This window comes from Urocitellus parryii, chromosome 4 (genome assembly GCF_045843805.1).
Source record: "Urocitellus parryii isolate mUroPar1 chromosome 4, mUroPar1.hap1, whole genome shotgun sequence".
Classification (NCBI taxonomy): domain Eukaryota; kingdom Metazoa; phylum Chordata; class Mammalia; order Rodentia; family Sciuridae; genus Urocitellus; species Urocitellus parryii.
The window spans coordinates 100,826,773-100,846,757 of record NC_135534.1 but is presented as its reverse complement, the minus strand read 5'-3'; the positions used below and the strand labels follow the sequence as shown (position 1 = coordinate 100,846,757).

The following is a 19,985-nucleotide window of genomic DNA, read 5'->3' as shown; positions in this document are numbered from 1 at the left end:
AGATCATCAATACAAAAAAATCAACACAGAAATATCAGAATTAAATTATTCTATAAATCAAATGGACCTAACGAAACTTACAAGACATTTCATACATACATATATGATTACATGACCCGTGTAACTTTACATCATGTATAACCAGATGAATGAGAAGTTATAGTCCATTTATGTATGATGTGTCAAAATGCATTCTATTGTCATGTGTAACTAATTAGAACAAAAAAAAAAAAGCTATTTCATCCAGTAGCGACACTATTCATATGCTTCTAAAGAGCACATGGAATGTGTTCTGAGACATATATATATTTAGCTATAAGACAAGTTTCAAAAAATTAATGAAATTAATTAATAGCATGTATCTTATCTGACCACAGTGGAATAAAACTAGAAATCAACTTCAAGAGAAACTAGAAAAATAGTACAAATATAGTGCTGGGGTTGTGGCTTGGTGGTAGAGTGCTTGCCTAGCAAATGGGAGGCACTGGAATCAATCATCAGCACCACATAAAAATAAATAAAATAAAGGTATTGTGTCCATCTACAACTAAAAATATTTTTAAATGGTACAAATACATGGAAATTAAACAACATTCTCTTGTATGACCAATGTATCAATAAAGAAATCAAAAGAGAAATTGAAAAATATCTTGAAATAAGCTGGGGTAGTGGTGCATGCCTATAATCTCAGTAACTCAGGAGGCTGAGACAGGAGGATTGCAAGTTCATGGCCAGCCTCAGTTACTTAGTGAGACCCTCAGCAATTTAATGAGAACTGTCTCAAAATAAAAAATAAAAAGGGATGGGGATAGTTACCTTAGATTGGGTAGAGGAAAGTGAAAGGAGGGGAAGGCAGGGGATGTGGGGATAAGAAAGATAGTAGAATTAAACAGACATTATTACTGTATATATGTATGTGATTGTATGACCAATGTGATTCTACAATATGTATAATCAGAAAAATGAGAAATTATATCCCATCTATGTATGATATGTCAAAGTATATAAGTGCATTCTACTGTCATGTATAACTAATTAAAACAAATAAATTATTTTTAAAAAAGGGCTGGGGATGTGACTCAGGGGAAAAGCATCCCTGAATTCAATTCCTGATACCAAGAGAGTAAAAGTAATAATAATAATAATAATATAATTATTAAGTTGTTCCTAATATCTTGTCTTGTTTTTTTTTTTGTATCTGTGATCATGTTTGAGTTTGTAATATTTTTTTCTTACTGTCATTGACAGATTTTTATGGTACTGTTATGTACTGCTATTCTAACTTCCTAAAATGAGTTGAATATGTTCTCCATTCTGTAGTTAGTGACTCTGAAAATCTGTTCCTTGAATGTTTTATGTTGATCAAAATTTTTATAATAATAAAGACTATACTGTTTAACTTACAGGTGTGGGGTTTATTTTTCAGCAACTTACCAAAGCCCTAAGCAACTCAGTGAGACTCTGTCTAAAATTTTTTAAAAATAAAAAGGGCTAGGGATGTGGCTCAGTGGTTAAGAACTCCTGGTACAAAACAAAACAGCAAACAAGCGAAAAGAAAGACCTCCCATGTTCTTAGATAGGAAGATTTAATTGTCAAAATAGCCATATTACAAAAAGCACTATACAGATTCAATACAATATTCCCATCAAAATCCCAACAACATTCTTCACAGAACTAGGAAAAAGCAGTTATGAAACTTATTTGGAAAAATAAGAGACCCAGAATGGCCAAAGCAATCCTTAGCAAAAAAAGCAAAGCAGGAAGCATCATAATACTAGATATCAAGTTATACTACAGATCTATAGTAACAAAAACAGCATGGTACTGGCACCAAAACAGGCATGAATAGAAGACAGAGACAAAACCACATAAATACAGTTACCTGGTATACTAGATTAAGATGCCAAAAACATACATTGGAAAAAAGATAGACCTTTTAACAAATGGTTCTGGGAAAACTGTAAATCCATATGTAGTGGATTGAAATTTAACCCCTATCTCTCACCCTGCATAAAACTCAACTCACAGTGGATCAAAGACTTAGGAATTAGACCAGAAATCCTGTATATGCTAGAAGAAAATGTAGGCCCAACACTCCAACATTTTGGCTCAGGAACTGACTTCCTTAAGAAGGCTCCTAAAGTGCAAGAAGTAAAATTAAAAATCAATAAATGGGTTGGCATCAAACTAAAAAGCTGCTTCACAGGAAAGGAAACAATCAGAAGCAGGAAGAGAAAGCCTATAAAATGGGAGAAGATTTTTACCACTTGCTCCTCAGATAGGACATGAATATCCAGGTTATTAATTAAGAATATTAAGAACTCAAAAAACTTAACTCAAAAAAATAAAAATAAAACAAATAACCCAATTAATAAATGGGCAAAGAAACTAAGCAAACAGAAGAAGAAGAAGAAGAAGAAGAAGAAGAAGAAGAAGAAGAAGAAGAAGAAGAAGAAGAAGAAGAAGAAGAAGAAGAAGGGGAGAAGAAGAAAGAAATATAAGCCAGGCACAGTGTGGCACACCTGTATTCCCAGCAGTTCTGGAGGTTGAGACAGGAGGATTGTGAGTTCAAAGCCAGCCTCAGCAACAGCAAGACACTAAGCAACTCAGTGAGATCTGCATCTGCTTCAAAATGTAATTATTCTAAGGAATAGATATTATCTTTGCATTTATACTTCCTTAGATCTGCAGCAGACATAAATTATTAGAATCCCTGCAAGATGAATGGCCATGGTTTCTTGAATGGCCATGATTTCTTAAGTCCTTTTCCCTAACAGAGAGTACCAAGGAGCTGATAAATTGGATCATTAATTCAAATTTCTCGTCATTTCTTTAGTGGGGTGGATCGTGTCCCACTTTGATAAGTTCCCTTTTTGACTACTCCTAACAGGTTACAAAATAGGGCTGGGGATGTGGCTCAGTGGTCAAGTGCCCCTGAGTTCAATCCCTGGTACCAAAATAAATGAATAAATACAAATGGTCAACAAATATATGAAAAAATGTTCAACATCTCTAGCAATTAAAGAAATGCAAATTAAAACCACACTGAGATTTCATCTCACTTCAGTTAGAATGGCAATTATCAAGAATACAAGTAACAATAAATATTGGTAAGGATATGGGGGGGTATATTCATACATTGCTGGTGGGATTGCAAATTAGTGCAACCACTCTGGAAAACTGATGGAGGTGTCTCAAAAAAATAATTATTTTATGATCTGGCAATCTCACACTGGGTATGTATCAAAAGTTATTGAAATCAGTATAGTTGAAGAGATATCTGTACTCGCATGTTTATTGTAGCACTATTAACAGTAGCCAAGATATGGAATGGACTTAGATGTCTATTGACAGATCAATGGATAAAGAAATTATGGTACATATCCATATGGAATGCTATCCACCTAAAACAAGAATGAAATGTCATCATTTGCTATTACACAGGTGAGCCTGGAGGACATTAAGGTAAATTAAATAAATCAGCCAAAGAAAAGAAAGAGAAGTGCTATTTGTTCTCATTTATATTTGGAAGCTAAAAAAATTGATATTGAAGTAGAGGTTAGAACTGGGAAGGGTGTGGGGGAGGGAGAGATGGAGAGGATGGTTAAAGGGTGACGAGGGTGGTTAGTGTGTACTGAGGAACATCTGGATAGGAAGAATCATCTAATGTTCTACAGCATAGTAGAAGGACTATGGTTGACAACAATTAATTGAATATTTCAAAATAGCTAGCAAAGAGGATCTGAATATTCCCCTCTCTACACGCACACACAAAATAAATGTCTGAGGTAAAGAAATACCAATTACCCTGATCTGATCATTACACCTGGCAGACACGTATTGAAATATCACACTACATCCCATAAATACATGTAATTACTCTGACTCAAAAATATATGTTTTAAAGAAGAAGAATAGAGAAAGATATCTCTTGGCCATATGAGAATACAGTGAAAAAGTGCCCATCTATAAGCCAGGAAGAGGGCCCTCACCAGGACCAAATCAGTCAGTACCCTGATCTTGGACTTCCAGCCTCCAGAACTGTGACAAATTTCTGCTGTTTAAGTCATTCAGCCTGTAGCATTTATTATGGAAGCCTGGATCGACTAAAATAACACCTAGTAAGGAAATGCAAGTCAAAACCACAATGAGATACCACCTAACAATCATCAGGATGACTACTATTTTAAAAAAAAAAAAAACATAAAATAACAAGTGTTGGCAAGAATGTGGAAAAATTTGAACCCCTGTACATTATTGATGGAAATATAAAATGATACATCTGCTGTGGAAAAACAGTATGGTATTCTTTAAAAAAATAGAATAGAACTATTATATGACCCAGCAATTCCACTTCTGATCATATACCCACAGAAATAAAGCAAATTCAGACAAATGTGTTTGCACACTCCTGTTATACTTTGGATGTGTGGTGTCCCCCAAAAGCTCATGTGCAAGACAACACAAGAAGGTTCAGAGAAGAAATGATTGGGCTTTGAGAGCCTTAACCCAATTGGTGAAGTAATCACCTGACAGGACTGAGTGGTAACTGAAGGCAGGTGGGGTGTGGCTGGAGGAGGTGGGGTAATGGCGGTGCAGCTTTTGGGTATATATTTGTACCTGGTGAGTAAAGTCTCTCTCTCTGCTTCCTGATCATCACATGAGCTGCTTCCCTCTGCCACACTCTTCCACCATGATGTTCAGCCTCACCTGGAGCCCTGAGGAATGGAGCAGGTTGCCTATGGACTGAGACCTCTTAAACTGTGATCCTTTAAGTAAACTTTCCTCCTCTACAATTGTTCTGGTCAGGACTTTCAGTCGCAGCAGCGAAAAGGCTGACAACAATTCCTGTTCACTGCAGCATTAATCACATTAGCCAAGGAGCGGAAAAAGCTAGAGTGTCCATCAATGAATAAATAAACACGATTTATATACATAAATTGGGATATCATTAAACCCTAGGAAGAAAATTCCAAGCTGGGCATGGTGGTACAAGCCTATAATCCCAATAACTCGGGAGGCTGAGACAGGAGGTTCACAAGTTTGAGGCCAGCCTCAGCAACTTAGAGAAACTGTGTCTTAAAATAAAAAATAAAAATGACTGGGAATGTAGCTCACTGCCTGCACCCCAAATAAGAAAAAGTAATGAAATATTGATATAACATGTATGAGCCTGAAGACATTATGATAAGTGAACAGTTATGTATATGAAAGCAAATAACAACTCTTGTTTCCTTTCCTAGAACTAGGTTTACTAAATTAATTGGTTATCAATTCCCCACCAATATTTAAAATATATAGTGTTTGTACACAGGGTCAAGATTGACACTCTGAAGAATTCAGATTGGGTATGGGATATAGAAGATTTTAGTCCATGACAATGGTGTATCTGAAATTGTACAGTTCGTGGACTAGATGGACATGTTTAGGGGCTCTTCACAGAGTGGCAGCATTTGGAAGAAAACCCATAACTTTTCAGATTAAAATTTCCCTGTTTTACAATCTAGAAAGAAAATTGCAGCCAAGTGTAGTAGCATGCACCTATAATCCCAGCTACTCAGGAGGCTGAGGCAGGAGGATCACAAGATTGAGGCCAGCCTGGGCAACTAAGTGAAAACCTACCTCAAAACAAAAAATATAAAGGATTGGAGATGTATCTCAGCAGGAAAGCATCCAGTATTTCACCCCCAGCACAACAAAAATAAAAATAAAAAAGAAGCAAATTGCTGCCCTCTACTGTATATGGCATTTCTAGGTTCCTTGAGAAAGAAAAAGAAATGGTGAGCAGACATGAAGTGACCCTGCTTTGGCGCCTCAGCAAAAGGAGGTTCCAATGAACTTGTTCAACAGATTTTTATGGACATTTAGCAGATAGTTGGGAAAGGCAGGTTTTAAAGTGATATGCAAAGTGAAAAGATTGAGTTCACAAGTATTTCCCTAAGGAACAGCTTGGAGGGGGACCAGAAGAGACTCCCAGCCAAGAGTGGCTCAGCAGGGGTCCTGGTGGTGAAAAAAAAAAAAGTTCTCTGTTGGAAGTTTAAGATTAGGGAACACCCTAATTTTCTTTGCAAATTTTACTAGCCAACAGGTCATGAAACATATCATGTTACTCAAGCACAAAGGCTCATTTTCGGCTTAGTTATCGTCTGTGAGAATTCCCTGCAAATAGGGGGAAAAATGGGTCCAAAATGGAGTTTACATTACTTGGAAATCTAGGAGTTATCTATGCTTAAGAATTAAACCTTTAACCTGGGCATGGTGGTATGTGCCTGTAATCCCAGTAACTCAGGAGGCTGAGACAGGAGGATCTCAAATTCTAGAACAGCCTCAGCAATTTAGTGAGACCCTGCCTCAAAATTACAAAAAGGGCTGAGGATATAGTTCAGTGGTAAAGTGCTCCTGGGTTCAATCCCTAGCACCAAAAAGAAAAAAAAAAAAAGAAACAAAGAAAAAAATATACCTTTACATCTATTAATTGTCCTTACCAGTTCTATTATCACTGGCATACCAAGCTGTGCCTGTCTCTCATTGATTCCGTCAGATGGTTAGGAAGAGGGTAGGGTCTCTGGGTTTTAATGATTCATTTTCACTTACCATTTTATCCAGTTAGTTCTTATAAACTGCCGTATTGATGCCTTTCTCTGCTCACCATTTCTTTGTCATATCATATATAACAATAACATTAAAAAAAATTTTTCCCCCTAAAATCTTATAGGGGCGGCTGAGGGGATTCGTCATTCAGCCCTAAAGAACACAGTGTCAAAAAGTAGTTTGAGGCAAAAACTAAAATCTTTTTTTGTCAAAGGAAACAAGTTTCTCAATGCCAGCTGGTGAACATAATTGGTTCTCTGGTGGCATTATTCACAGCTTTTCCCTCTGTGTATCTCTCTCTCTCTCTCTTTTTTTCTTTAGATACCTTCCATCTTGCTTGTTAAAAGCAAAGGATATTTCAGAGAATTGGAATTCATTAGTCTTCCTAACAGAGGGAGTCTATTTAGATCTAAATTGGTGGTTAGCAAATATACAGATAATTCCCCCACATTCTTATTTATCTCTCCCAGTTCCGGAGACTATAGAAACAGATGCCTCAACGTCTGGCTGGGAGGCTCTAGTCAATGGACTGGAATACAAAGGTATCTGGGATTCGGAATTGACAAAACTCAATAGAAACAAATTGAAACTCTTCACTGTTGAGTAGATTATCTCTATAATCAGATTTCCCTAAGGTACTCATAATACCCAGAAATTCTAAGACTAGACTGTAGTCTTTTATATAAACAAAACAGGAGGCAAAAAGATTATAATGGAAGAGAGGTGCAGAGATGAGAGCGGGCCTGGAAGCTCTTCATTCCAAATACAAGTTGCCAGCAGCTCAGCGGTTGGCAGATGCATCCAACAAGTTCTCTATTTACGTCGGGAGTGTCCTTGTCTGTGCAGAATCTGTGAGCGATTTTATCAAGTCCTTCAAAACTGTCCCTGCCTCTGGAGTTCACTTTAGGCTTAGCTCACCTAAATGAAATTGAGAATTCGGCAATGCCTGTGACAAAAATAATACTGGGATTCAAAGTAAACTAGCCTGTGACAAAAAAAAAAATAATACTAGGGTTGATATTTTATTTTTAAATTCATTTGTTCATGTAACCAGTATTGATCCAGTGTCTTGGGAGTAAAATATCCTGGACTGCATGTTTTGGGAAATATGAATATCAGTAGCCAGGATGGTGGAACATGCCTGAAATCCCAGCAATCTAGGAGAGTGAGGCAGGAGGATTGCAAGTTTGAGGCCATCCTCAGCAAATTAGTGAGACTCTGTCTCAAAATAAAAAAGGCTGAAGATGTGTCTCAGTGGTTAAGCACCCCTAGGTTCAAGCCCTAGTAACCCCCCCCAAAAAAGTCTTCAAGTAGTTTATAATAAATTAGGAAGTATGACATTTTAACAATAACTATGTGCATTCAATACTCAGCATCAAAAATAAAGAAAGAAAAAAACATATTTTAAAAGCTGAGCACTGTAATACATGTCCATAATCCCAGTGACTCAGGAGGCTGAGGCAGGAGGATCATAAATTTGAATTTGCAAGTTCAAGGCCAGCCTCAGGAACTTAATGAGATTCTGTCTCAAAAATATAAAAAGGGGGCTGGGGATGTGGCTCAAGCAGTAGCGTGCTCGCCTGGCAGGCGTGCGGCCCGGGTTCGATCCTCAGCACCACATACCAACAAAGATGTTGTGTCCGCCGAGAACTAAAAAATAAATATTAAAAAAATTCTCTCTCTCTCTCTCTCTCTCTCTCTCTCTCTCTCTCTCTCTCAAAAAAAAATAATAATAATAAAAAATAAATAAAACCGCTGGGGATGTAGTTCAGTGGTACAGTATGCCTGAGTTCAATTCCCAGTACAACAAACCAACAACAACAACAAAAATATTTCAGCCAACTATCTTGGAGAAATTTCTTTTAGGAGCTGAGATTTGGAGGACTATGATATTGCACAGATGAAGAATGAAGAGGAGAATGTTCAGTGGAGGAAATGGAATGAAAGCATACAGGCAAGACACAACAAGGGGTCCAGGTTCCTTGTAATATTGAGTATATGTAGATAAGACAATAGAGAGGAATAAAACTAGAGGGATAGGACACATGAATATTCCAGGGGGTGCTGGGGATGTGGCTCAAGTGGTAGTACGCTTTCCTGGCATGCATGAGGCACTGGGTTCAATCCCCAGCACCACATAAAATAAAATAAAGGCAAAAAAAATACAATATTTAAGGGGGAAAAAAAAGCCCTCTGTTAAAAAAAAAAAAAAGAATATTCCAGGGGCTGGGGATGTAGCTCAGTGGTAGAGCACTTGCCTAGTGTGTACCCTGAATTCAATCCCCAGTCCCCAGCACTGCACAAAAAAAAAGGAAGAAATATGTAAAAATATACTACAATAATATCTAACATATTATAGTAACAAGCATATTCTATAATGGAATAAAAATCTCATTCTTGAAAAAAATAATAAGGTTCTCCTTACCTACCATACAGAATCGGATTTTGCTTTCTTTTATCAAGATAGGAAGAAAGAGAGAACAATTTTTCAATTTGATACACTTCTTCCAAGGAAAAATATTAATATAAAGACTCTACTTCTCTCCTAGATTTATCTCCAAATAAGCTCTAAAGGAAAGCCTAAGCAATTCTATTTTATCTTAATCAACATGAAGCAGAAAGTAGAAGGATAAGGAGCGCCCTTTAGGTCGTCTGCATCACTAGCTCAAGGCTGACTGCCCCTCTGCCCTGGGGTTTCCTGTGACACACTTCATATTGTGTATCTACTCAAAATGTCTTCACCACTGGACAACCTCTGGTGAGCAGAACAGTCATGATAACCCACTGGCAACTAGATGACAAGGAATAATATCTCTTTTAGCCAGGTGAAGAATCAGCCCCAGGAAACTGAATCTCCAAAATTCCAGTGCAGTATTCAATTAAAAAGAGAATAAAGGAATTTTCTATTAAAATTTGTGAGACTAGGCCTTTTAGTGTGGTGGCATTTCCTGGCATTAAATTAAATAATATTTTCTAAGGTCTTTTGGCTTTTACTAGCGAGGGTGGTAAAATATAAATAAGAAAGACACAATTTGTTGTTAGAAGGAAGAATTTGGTGTGTATCTCTTAAATATTCCAGTTTACTAAGAAACAGTTGATTAGGTATTTATCTAAGCTGGAGGAAAATTATACTAAAGCAATCTGCAGCAGTTAAAAGAAAATGTAAACCCTATACTCTGTTTCAAATTTATTTTTCATCAATTGCAATGCCTAATTGTCAGCTGAAGAATCCAGATGCTATTACTCACCATATAACACTAAAATATTAACACAAAAAAACCCATTAAAATAAAGAGGAATCATTAAATTATTTTAACAAAGTACATTAAAATACTAACATGATATTGTGAGGTATATTATGCATGTGAATATAAAATTGAAGATAAAAGTAGCAATGAGAATGCAACAGGTTGATAGATTATTATTATAAGTTTCATATATTTTATGAAAAGTATCATAATGTTAAATCTAAGTACACTGGAATAAAATAATGATAAATATGAAACTCCCAAAGGCAAACTCTTAAAACAACAAAGATGGAAAAAATAATAATATGAAAAGGAAAGCTTAAAAAGCCAATAGGTAAACTAAAATAAAATGTTAAAAACATTTTTTAAATATTTTGTTATTTTTAATATTTGTTAATAATTTTAAATCTACCCAAAATAAGGTGGGATATAAGGAACAGAAGAACAAAAAACACATAGAATAATTACAAAACAAACAGCAAGATGGTGTTGGCAAATGGACTAAACACTTCAATTAAAATGCATAGATTTTTCAGACCAGTTAAATGAAGCAAAAACCAGGAATCCTACTCAGCAATAAAAGGGAATGAACTACTGCTATGCACACCAACATGAAAGAACTAAAGAAACTAGGCTAAATGAAAGATGTCAATCTCAAAGGTAATATATTATATGCTTCTATTTACACAACATTCTTGAAAAAGCAAAAAGATTGAGATGAATTGTTGCTATAGGTTAGAGATTAGTGGGGAGAAGGTGATGTAGCTAGCTACCAAAGAGTAGAGTTGTATAACTTGATTATGGTGGTGGTTACACCAAGTTAGACTGCTGTACTTTGAGGTTGAAGAGCCCTCACAGGTACATGTGTTAACAGGCTCGGTCCCCAGGGCAGCCCTATTGGGAAATGATGGAACCTTTAAAAGGTGGGGCCTAATGGAAGGTCCTTAGGTCACTGGAAGCATGCCCTTAAGGAGGATTATGGGCCCCCCCCCTCCCTCCTCAGTCTCTGCTTCCCACTCATGAAGCAAGTGGTTTTGCTCCATTATATACTCCTGCATGATGTGCTGCCTTGCCACAGGTCCAAAGAAATGGGGCCAAACAATCATGGTATGTAAGCCAAAATAAACCTTTTCTCTTTATAAGTTAATTACCTCAGGTATTGTGAATAGTACTAGAAAGATGTTCAACACATATACTCATGTAATAAATGTACCTAGAACTAAATATAGAAATGTACATAGGTATACATTAACTGGAGAAATCTGAACAATCCTTGTGAATTGTACCAATGTCCGTTTTCTAGTATTGACACTGTATTATGTTTATGGAAGATATTAACATTGGGAGAGCTTAGGTAAAGGGTGCATAGGACCTTCCTGTAGATTTCTTTCTTTCTTTCTTTTTCTTTTCTTTTTTCTTTTCTGTGGTGCTAGGGATTGAACCCAGGGCCTTGTGCATGCGAGGCAAGTACTCTACCAACTGAGCTATATCCCCAGCCCCCTATAGATTTCTTTGCAACCTTTGGTACATTTATATTTATTTCAAAATAAAAACTGAAAAAAAAAAAAACTTCAACTATATCTGTTTATAGGAAACTATTTCAGCTGAGCACAGTGGTGCCCACTTATAATCCCAGCTACTGAGGAAGCTGAGGCAGGAGGATTACAAGTTCCAGGCCATCCTGGGCAACTCAGCAAGACCTTCTCTCAAAAAATAGAAAGGTCTGGGAGTGTAGCTGAGTGGTAGAGCACTTGCTCAGCATGCACAAGGCCCTGGGTTCAATCTCCAGAACAGAAAAAAAAAAAAAAGGAAGGTAGGAAGTTAGAAAGAAAAAATGAAAAAAATTAAGATATTACAAACCTACCAGAATGGGTTAAAATAAAAAAGATTGACAATATTAAGCACTGGTTATGATGTGGAGAAATTGGAACTCTAATATATTATAATCCAAAGGCCAAATTATACAGCCACTTTGGAAAACAATTTGATAATTTCTTTTTCTTTTCTTTGGTTTCAGGGGAGTGCAGGTTACTAGACATTGAACCAAGAGGTACTCTACTACTGAGCTACATCCCCAGCCCTTTTTGTTTTGATATAGGGTCTCACTGTGTTGCTGAGGCTGGCCTTGAATTTGCCATCCTCCTGCCTCAGCCTCCTGAGTACTAGGATTACCATCATGCAACACCATCTCTGGTTTGACAATTTCTTATAAAATTAAGAAATTATTAATTAATTGCCCCCAAATGGAAATATCTTACATGTCCAGAAATTGGGAAATATATAAACAATTATAGCACAACTATACAATAAACTACTACTGAAATATGAAAAAATGTGTTTGAAACTCAAAGGCATTATGCTAAGTGAAAAGAACCACATTCAAAAGATAAAATACTATATGATTCAATTTGTATGACATTCTGGGAACTCAAAACTATAGGGGAAAAAAATAAGACCAGTGGTTGCCAGGGACAGGGATTAGAGAAAAGGAATCAGCTTTAGAAAGATAAAAGTTTATAGGGTGCAACTAAAATAATGTTTAGAGGGAAATTTATAGCTTTAAATGCTTACATTAGAAAATTTAAAAGTCTAAAATTATTTATTCAAGATTTCACTTTAAGAAACTACGTAAAGAGGGACAGATTAAACCCAAAGTGAGTAGAAGAAAATAAATAAAGATAGCTAGGGATATAGCTCAGTTGGTAAAGTGTTTGCCTCCCATGCACAAGGTCCTGGGTTCTAATCCCCAGCACCATAAATAAATAAATAAATAAATAAGCAGATATCAGTGAATTGGAAAACAAATAATGAGAGAATTGCAAAGCCCAAATTGGTTATTTAAAAAAAGAATTGTTTTTAACCTGATAAACTTTAGGCAAGATTGGTCAAGGGAAAATAAGAGAAAAAGCAAGTTACTAATATGAAGCATGAAAAACCATATCACCAGAAATCCTATGGACATTAAAGTAATGAAAAGAGAAAAATATGAGTAACTTTAAGTCAATAAATATGACGAACTGAATGAGACAATTTAATTCCTTTAACAACAACAAAAACACAAATTGCTGGACTGGAAACATATGTCACCAGGTAGTGTTTGCCTGGCATGAGGGGAGCTCTGGGTTCAATCCTCAGCCTCCCTTCCCCTAAATAAGAGGCTACCAAGAAAAAAATTTAAAACTGAGCGTGGGTCCTATAACGGACGTTCTAGAACTGACAAAGTTAATCACTGATGAAAGAAATCAGAACACTATTTGTGTGGGATGGACTAGGAAAGGAATGAGAGGTCTTTCTGAGATGATAGGAATCTTTGCTATCTTAATGGAATATGGATTATATGAGTATGTAATTATCAAAACGATCAATCAGACTCTATACCTAAGATCTGTACATTTCAATACAAGCATGTTATACCTCTCAACTTTTAAAAAGTGGATTAGAGATGTACTCAGTGGTACAGTGCCTACTGAGCATGCACAGGCCCTTGGTTTGATTCCCAGCACCACACAAATGAAGGAAGAAAGGACAGATACAGTTTTTGAAGTAAATTGAAAAACAATATTAAACCACTTTAACCAAGCTTTGTAATGTCTGGGGTTTTTTGCAGGGAGATGGGGCAGGGTGTGGGGGGTACACATACCAGGGGTTAAACTCAGGGGTACAGCTTCTGAGCCACAACTCCAGTCCTGTTTTGTATGTATTTTTTATTTAGAGAAAGAGTCTCACTGAGTTGCCTAGCACCTCACTTTTGCTGAGGCTAGCTTTGAACTCGCAATCCTCCTGCCTCAGCCTCTGGAGCTGCTAGGATTACAGGCTTGCACCAAGGCACCGGGCTTGTAAAGTCTATTTTTTAAGAGGAAATCTAGCCAGGTGCAGTAGCGCATGCCTGTGATCCCAACCACTTAGGAGGCTGAAGCAGAAGGATTGAAAGTTCAAGGACAGTTTCAGCAACTTAATGAGACCCTTTGCCATAATAAAAACTAAAAAGGACTGGGATTTAGCTGAGTGGTAGAGCACTCCTAGGTTCTATCCCCAGGACCTAAATAAATAAATAAAATACAGAAATGTGAATAAATCTGGGCTCTCTTGGTATTGAAAACTTTGTAATTAGGGAAGACAAAGGAAATGAGAGGATCGTCAGGGCCAGTTCTTACTGAGAACTCTGCTAACTGCTTTACATGCATGTTCTCATTTCATTCCCATGACCCATCTCTCAGAAACAGGAAGAAAAGAATGCATTAATAAGCAAGTCCTCCCTACCATCCTTAGCAAACGCTTTACATATAAAAGCCCTCTTATAAACTCATGATACCAAGGCATTCCCCCCATCCACCTTCAAATTTTAGGTAATAAGTAGTGAATCTTTTCTTTTTCTTTTTCTTTTTTCTTTTCTTTCTTTCTTTCTTTCTCTCTCTCTCTTTTTTTTTTTTTTTTTTTTTTTGATCTTTTCTTAAATCTACTATTATCACTAACAAACATGAACCACAGGGCTGGGGATATAGGTCAGTTGGTAGAGTGTTTGCCTCTTATGTACAAGTCCCTGAGTTCGATCCCCAATACCACCAAAAAAAAAAAAAAAAAAAAAAGTACAAATGTGAACTGCAGGAAGATACTTGTCACCATTTTTAGTGTCAGCAATAAATCTGTACTGTGACCTATGACCACAATTCCTAAACTATCTTAATTCTATGAAACTTGTATTTCTAGCCTTTTTGCCTAAATAGGGGTCTAGAAAGCACGATTAACCAAATAAATATTTTACCTCATGCTAACACCTAATATGAATCTAGCAAATTTCCCTAACAGTTGAGTCATACTCTCAAGAATGGGGCCTCATCTAAGCTCCTGCATAAATCACAGATAGTTTTCCAAGAGGGAAACAAAAATTAGAAATGGCAAGATGGTCCTTACCACATCCAATACAGCTTGGACAAATAGGTCCAGGTAGACGGTGGTGGCATCATGCCAGTTGTGAACAGGTCTCACTTCCTTGTGATATTGCTCTAGTAGGTATTGGGTGAGATGATGCAGAGTAGAATTTATGGGATGAGGTGTATCTGTAGCTAGAATTCCTGGGGGGTAAAAAAAAAATAACAATCACCATGAAAATGAAATTAAGAAGCATCTTTAGGAGATTTCACATTGTTCCGAACTTGGCTATTAGTGGAATAGCCCACAGCTAGCTGGTGAGCTCTTTGGCAGAAACTTATTTAATAAGTAAGTGGATTGCCTAAGTGCCCAATAGAGAAATAGAATAAAGATAAATAAATCAAACCCATCTCCAAGAATGCAAACTGTACCCACAATTCCATTTTACAGCAATCATGCATCTTGGAGACAGAATTCTTTCTTTATTCCTGTATCACTGGTCCTATCATAGCAGACACCTATATATATATATATATATATATATATATATATATATATATAGCCAAAATTTAACTACCACCTTGGTTTCTTTCTTTTGATTTTCCATTTATAATAGACAAACCATTGAGACCTAAAAAATCTGTATGAGTTTTTAGATAATGGAATGAGTGAGATTTCAATTCATACTTTTATCCTCAAAAAAATCTCTTCTCCTCACACTATCTGTCTTTAAATAAAATGCACTTGTCAGAAAATGAGATCTTTGTTTTGGGAAAATTCTTTCTGGTTTCAGGAAACAACCATTTCCTCTGGCCCAGGAATCTTGATTTGTAGAGGAGCAGTGATTGGTGGTGAGGCAAGAGAGGCCAGGGGACAGAAAGCAAGAGAAATGAACACCAACAATTGGAAGTGACAAATTTGTGAGGGCTCTCTCTGAATTGCAAAAAGATATTTTGTTCACAAGCTTCACCAGCCCTTAGGGAATTCAAACCTTCGCTAAGTCATTGGACTGAAGCAAATTGCACACCTCCTGACACAGTGCGTGATGAAATCTATCTGCAGTGTCCTGCGTGTGAATTTGCCTGGGCTCTCAGTGGTTTTGATGGTTATTTTGATGAGCTGCTGAAAGTATAAGGGATCCAGCAGGAAACTGTAAATGAGATCGCTTCTCCCTGTGCGACAATCCTGTTTATGCCCATTTCTTTATGAATGATGTCGTGTCACTTGCCGCCACAGGCAGCAATTTCTATGATTTATCAGTGTCAATGTGACCAAAATGCTAACAACGATGCTGGAGGTGCAATCCCAGACTCACTGTGGGCAGTGGAATATTTATTCACTTTCATTACCATCAGAACTGAGAATCTAATGAGCATTTTAACTTCTTAACTATCCACCCAAGAAGATGCCTAAAATGGCATCAGCCATTGAGGCATGCAGGACTAAGGTGGGTGGCTTGCATCAGGCCTCAGTTTTAGGGTTTTTGTGAATGGTTATTGTCAAAAAGTGTGCTGTGAATCTCTCTACCTGAGAACATTTCTCACTGGCATACCCCAGGGGAGGGAAGTCAGGAACATAAAGCAAAGCTGGCCGGATGCTCTTCCTACAAACTTTGCTTTGGGCAGCTTCATTTTTACCTCGCTTGGAAGCTCCCAATTCAAGTCTCAGTTGGGGAAATGCTGAAATGTTCATGATTCAATACAGAAAACTATCAGAAACAGAGTTAAAACATAATTCTGAGAAATGAATGTGTATGTGTTCCCTCTACTCTCTGCTCAAAAAGACTCAAAATTTCCTTCTGCTGTCTTTTCTGGGAAATAATCCATGGGTCCCCTGTGGATAAACATATTTTCAAAAATGTATCAAAATCTTTGGGTAAAAAGAGAAAGTTCTGGAAGCTAGGACTCAGAACAAAAGAGAAACAAGTAATGAAACGAGAAAAATAATAAGCATGGAAGTGTGCTTAAGTAAACCAAAAGGGAAAGAGTTCTTTGTTTAAGATGGGAAGAAATAATAAATTACATTTCTACTATGAATGCAAATGTGCCTGAGGAGAAAGATCAATTACAGGAGAAAGATTAAGGATTTAAGTGACCATTAATTAACAGTAAATGATGCCCCTTGAAAGCTAATGTGACATTCACACAAGCACTAAATGACTCACAGTTCAGTGATGTTTCAACAGACACTGATGGAAGCTATCAACAGACCCAGGAAAAGATTCCTCGATAACACTGAATGCTAATAATCACTTCAAATATTTCATTTGTATGATTTCTAGAAAGTAGAATGTGTTGGGGATTGAGCTGTGAAGCACTTGTAGTAGAGATTTAAAAAGAAGATAAGAATACAATAGAATTATTCCTTTGTTTTCTTTGTTTTAATGAGTTACTCCCTCACATACACTCATGTTAAAATGTCTGGGGTACTTTAAGGGAAAGAGCTATTCTTGACTTAGTATATTTCTTTAGAATATTGAGAGTAATACACACAACTGAAAGTTTACAAGGAAATAGAGTTTCAGGTGTATGGTTCCAGCATCTTCCAAGTACTCACTGAATACTTACTGTATGCCACGCAGTAGGCTAAATCTCATGAATGTTCTCATTTAACATCCCCAATAATCTTGACCTAGGAATTCCACAGTCTGTAGGAGTGCACAATTACTCTAAGTGAGAGACTACAGGCTTGAGGTTCGTACTGCCCAAGGTCAGATAGCTCACAAACGAGGGGGCTGGAATTTAAACACGGCTGGTCTGGATCCAAAGCCCAAACTCTTTCAGCATGACAGTATACAGCCAGTATTATTTTCTGCATAGTATTTTCAGGTAAATAATATCTTATATTTTTTTTTGCACTTTACAATTTCACATCTTATTTATCTTCATGAATATCCAAAATTAAAGTTAATCATGGAAACAGAATGTGTAAGAGATTTGCCCAGATTATATGGTGAGTGAGTAGGAAAGTTGGAGCTAAGTCCCTCTCCTCATGCAGTCCTCCTCCTGCCCTGCACACCCTCAGCATGCAGAGAGCAGCCAGGCAGTGGTGATCAGGTCAGCATTCTGATATTTACTGTCTTGATAATTAACAGTTAAAATCCCAAATGCAGATCCCTTTGCCACAAATATCTTCAATGTAATTTATGGTAAAACACTGGTTTTTAGACATTGTTAAAACACCTTTCTGCTATATGTAGAACAAAAATTAAGCATAAAAACAAAGAGATAGATTAGAAAGAGGTATCAAGAAGAATTTCTTCTGTTTTCTTTATTTTCTATTTTTTCCTTTCTTAATTGTGACAGTTATTTTTGCTAAGAAACCCATTTGGCATCCAGTAAAATTTTTTTAATTAAGATGTGCTTTTATCCTTTAAGTTAAACATCCAGGCTTTTCATACTTTCATGAGAGATTATTTTTCTTCTCTATCTAACAGAAAAATTATTTCCAGCTTTTTTTTTTTAATTTCCAGCTTCATGACCACCAAATTCCTTACTCACCTCTGTAATTGACTCATTTCACTTTCAGTTATGTGTTAAAACTTGAAAATTTGGAATCAGGTGCTAGAAAAACCCTCAAGAAAGTGGGATGCTGGGAAACACCAGCATAAACATAAATTCTTGGGTTTGTGTGCATATACAAAGACTCTATTGTATTCTAACTTAAATAGTTCAATACAGTAGAGTTAATGTCACCAGGAAAGTATAATTTGAGAAATTTAGAAAAGATATATTAGTTTGTAAAGTGCTTTTTCAAAGGAATTGTATACTCAGAACTTGCAAGTTTTAGTACAATCTTTAGAGATAAATTCATCTCTATGTACATTTTATAAGACCAGATGTTTACATACATACTATAATACTGACATGATACACAAGCATCTGTAGCCATGACAAATCCGTGGAACTAAAAGCTTATAATGAACACATGAACATTTTGGATAATAAAAATATATTATTATACATAAAGCTGAAAAAGAATGCCACAAACTCAGTATAAATTGCTGCAGAGAGCTTGATTTCTAGAAAAGGAGAGATTTTTCAAACACTCATAACATTTTGGAGCATACTTTCATCTCTGTGTAAAAAGTCCTATCATGAGACACTATACACATGTGAATGATTGTAGGAACAAAGTTAGAAACAAATCACTGGTCTCCCTGTAGCTTCACAGGACTGACATTTTACGGTGAGTGAATTAAAACAAAAAACTGTAAGACGTTTACAGCACACTGTATCCCTTATCTTTAGCTTCTAATCATTAATACTCAGTGCCCAGTAAAATCATTAATAGGACTCACCTGTGGCAGCCACCAGGATGCAGGGCCACAGAAGAGCCATCACACTTGCCACTGTTCTGGGGCAAGTCCCCAAAAGGTTAAAGAAACTTGACTACTGGATAAAATACTCCTCGATTTTTCGTGACAGAGGTCTCTGTTCTTCTCTGTTTGCCAGTGTGTACTATCCTTCCTGATGCTATTTTATAAACATTCAATTGGACAAAGGCGATATCAGCACCACGCTAAGATTTTGGAATTGATGACACCAGAAATCTTGCAACTTCTCCATTTGGTTCTGCCCCAAGATCAAATGATGGCCAACAATTCCATCTCCGTGACAAGAGATAGCTAAGTGAATAATGTAATATAGGAGGAGCCCCTAAGGAGAGGAAATTCCACACTAATATGATTTCCTTTGCAGCCTCAACCTAAGGCAATGCTCTTGCTGACATTCAGGACACTAATTTCATTAATAATTGAGATCCAAATAGCTGTCCTAAATCAGACTTATGCAGTAACATCTTCAGCATTTGACAGTGGTTATTAGACTCCTGAATTACACAAAGCTAATGGAAACCTGGTATTGTCTAATGAAGAACAACTGCAAACAATACAATGGTAAAAGTGCTTTTTGTTTTCCCAAGCCCCTTTAATTAAAAGAAACATTGATTTTTGATAAATAGGAGTGCTTTTTATATTTTCACTGACCACAATTCAGAGAGAAACAACCTAGAAGAGAATGCTTCTAGGCCTATTGAAAATGAGAACTATTAAGATTTAGCATCATTCAATAAAAAGTTTTTTTTTTAATAGAATACTCATTGACTCTTCATTTTAAGGAAAAGAATGCATAATTCTATATAATAGCTCTATCTTCCATTAGACTTACTTAATGCTATAGAAACAAAAAAAAACAAATTTCATACCATTTCCAACATCTGCCAGTTTTTTATTTTAAGTGGCATTATAGAAGCACAGATTTGAGTTAAATTATTAT

At 36.4% G+C, this 19,985-nt stretch overlaps 1 protein-coding gene across 1 annotated transcript in view; it reads right to left on the bottom strand.

The window, feature by feature from the left end:
• The window catches only part of Htr3b (5-hydroxytryptamine receptor 3B), a 33,472-nt gene extending 14,417 nt beyond the window's left edge, over positions 1-19,055 (bottom strand). The window contains exons 1-2 of the mRNA XM_026392601.2: positions 19,010-19,055; positions 14,752-14,912 (exon numbers count right to left, since the gene is read on the bottom strand). Coding sequence (XP_026248386.2) covers positions 14,752-14,912; positions 19,010-19,049 — 201 coding nt within the window. The 5' untranslated portion in view covers positions 19,050-19,055. The remainder of the gene's footprint in view (positions 1-14,751; positions 14,913-19,009) is intronic.
• Positions 19,056-19,985: the final 930 nt, after the last annotated feature.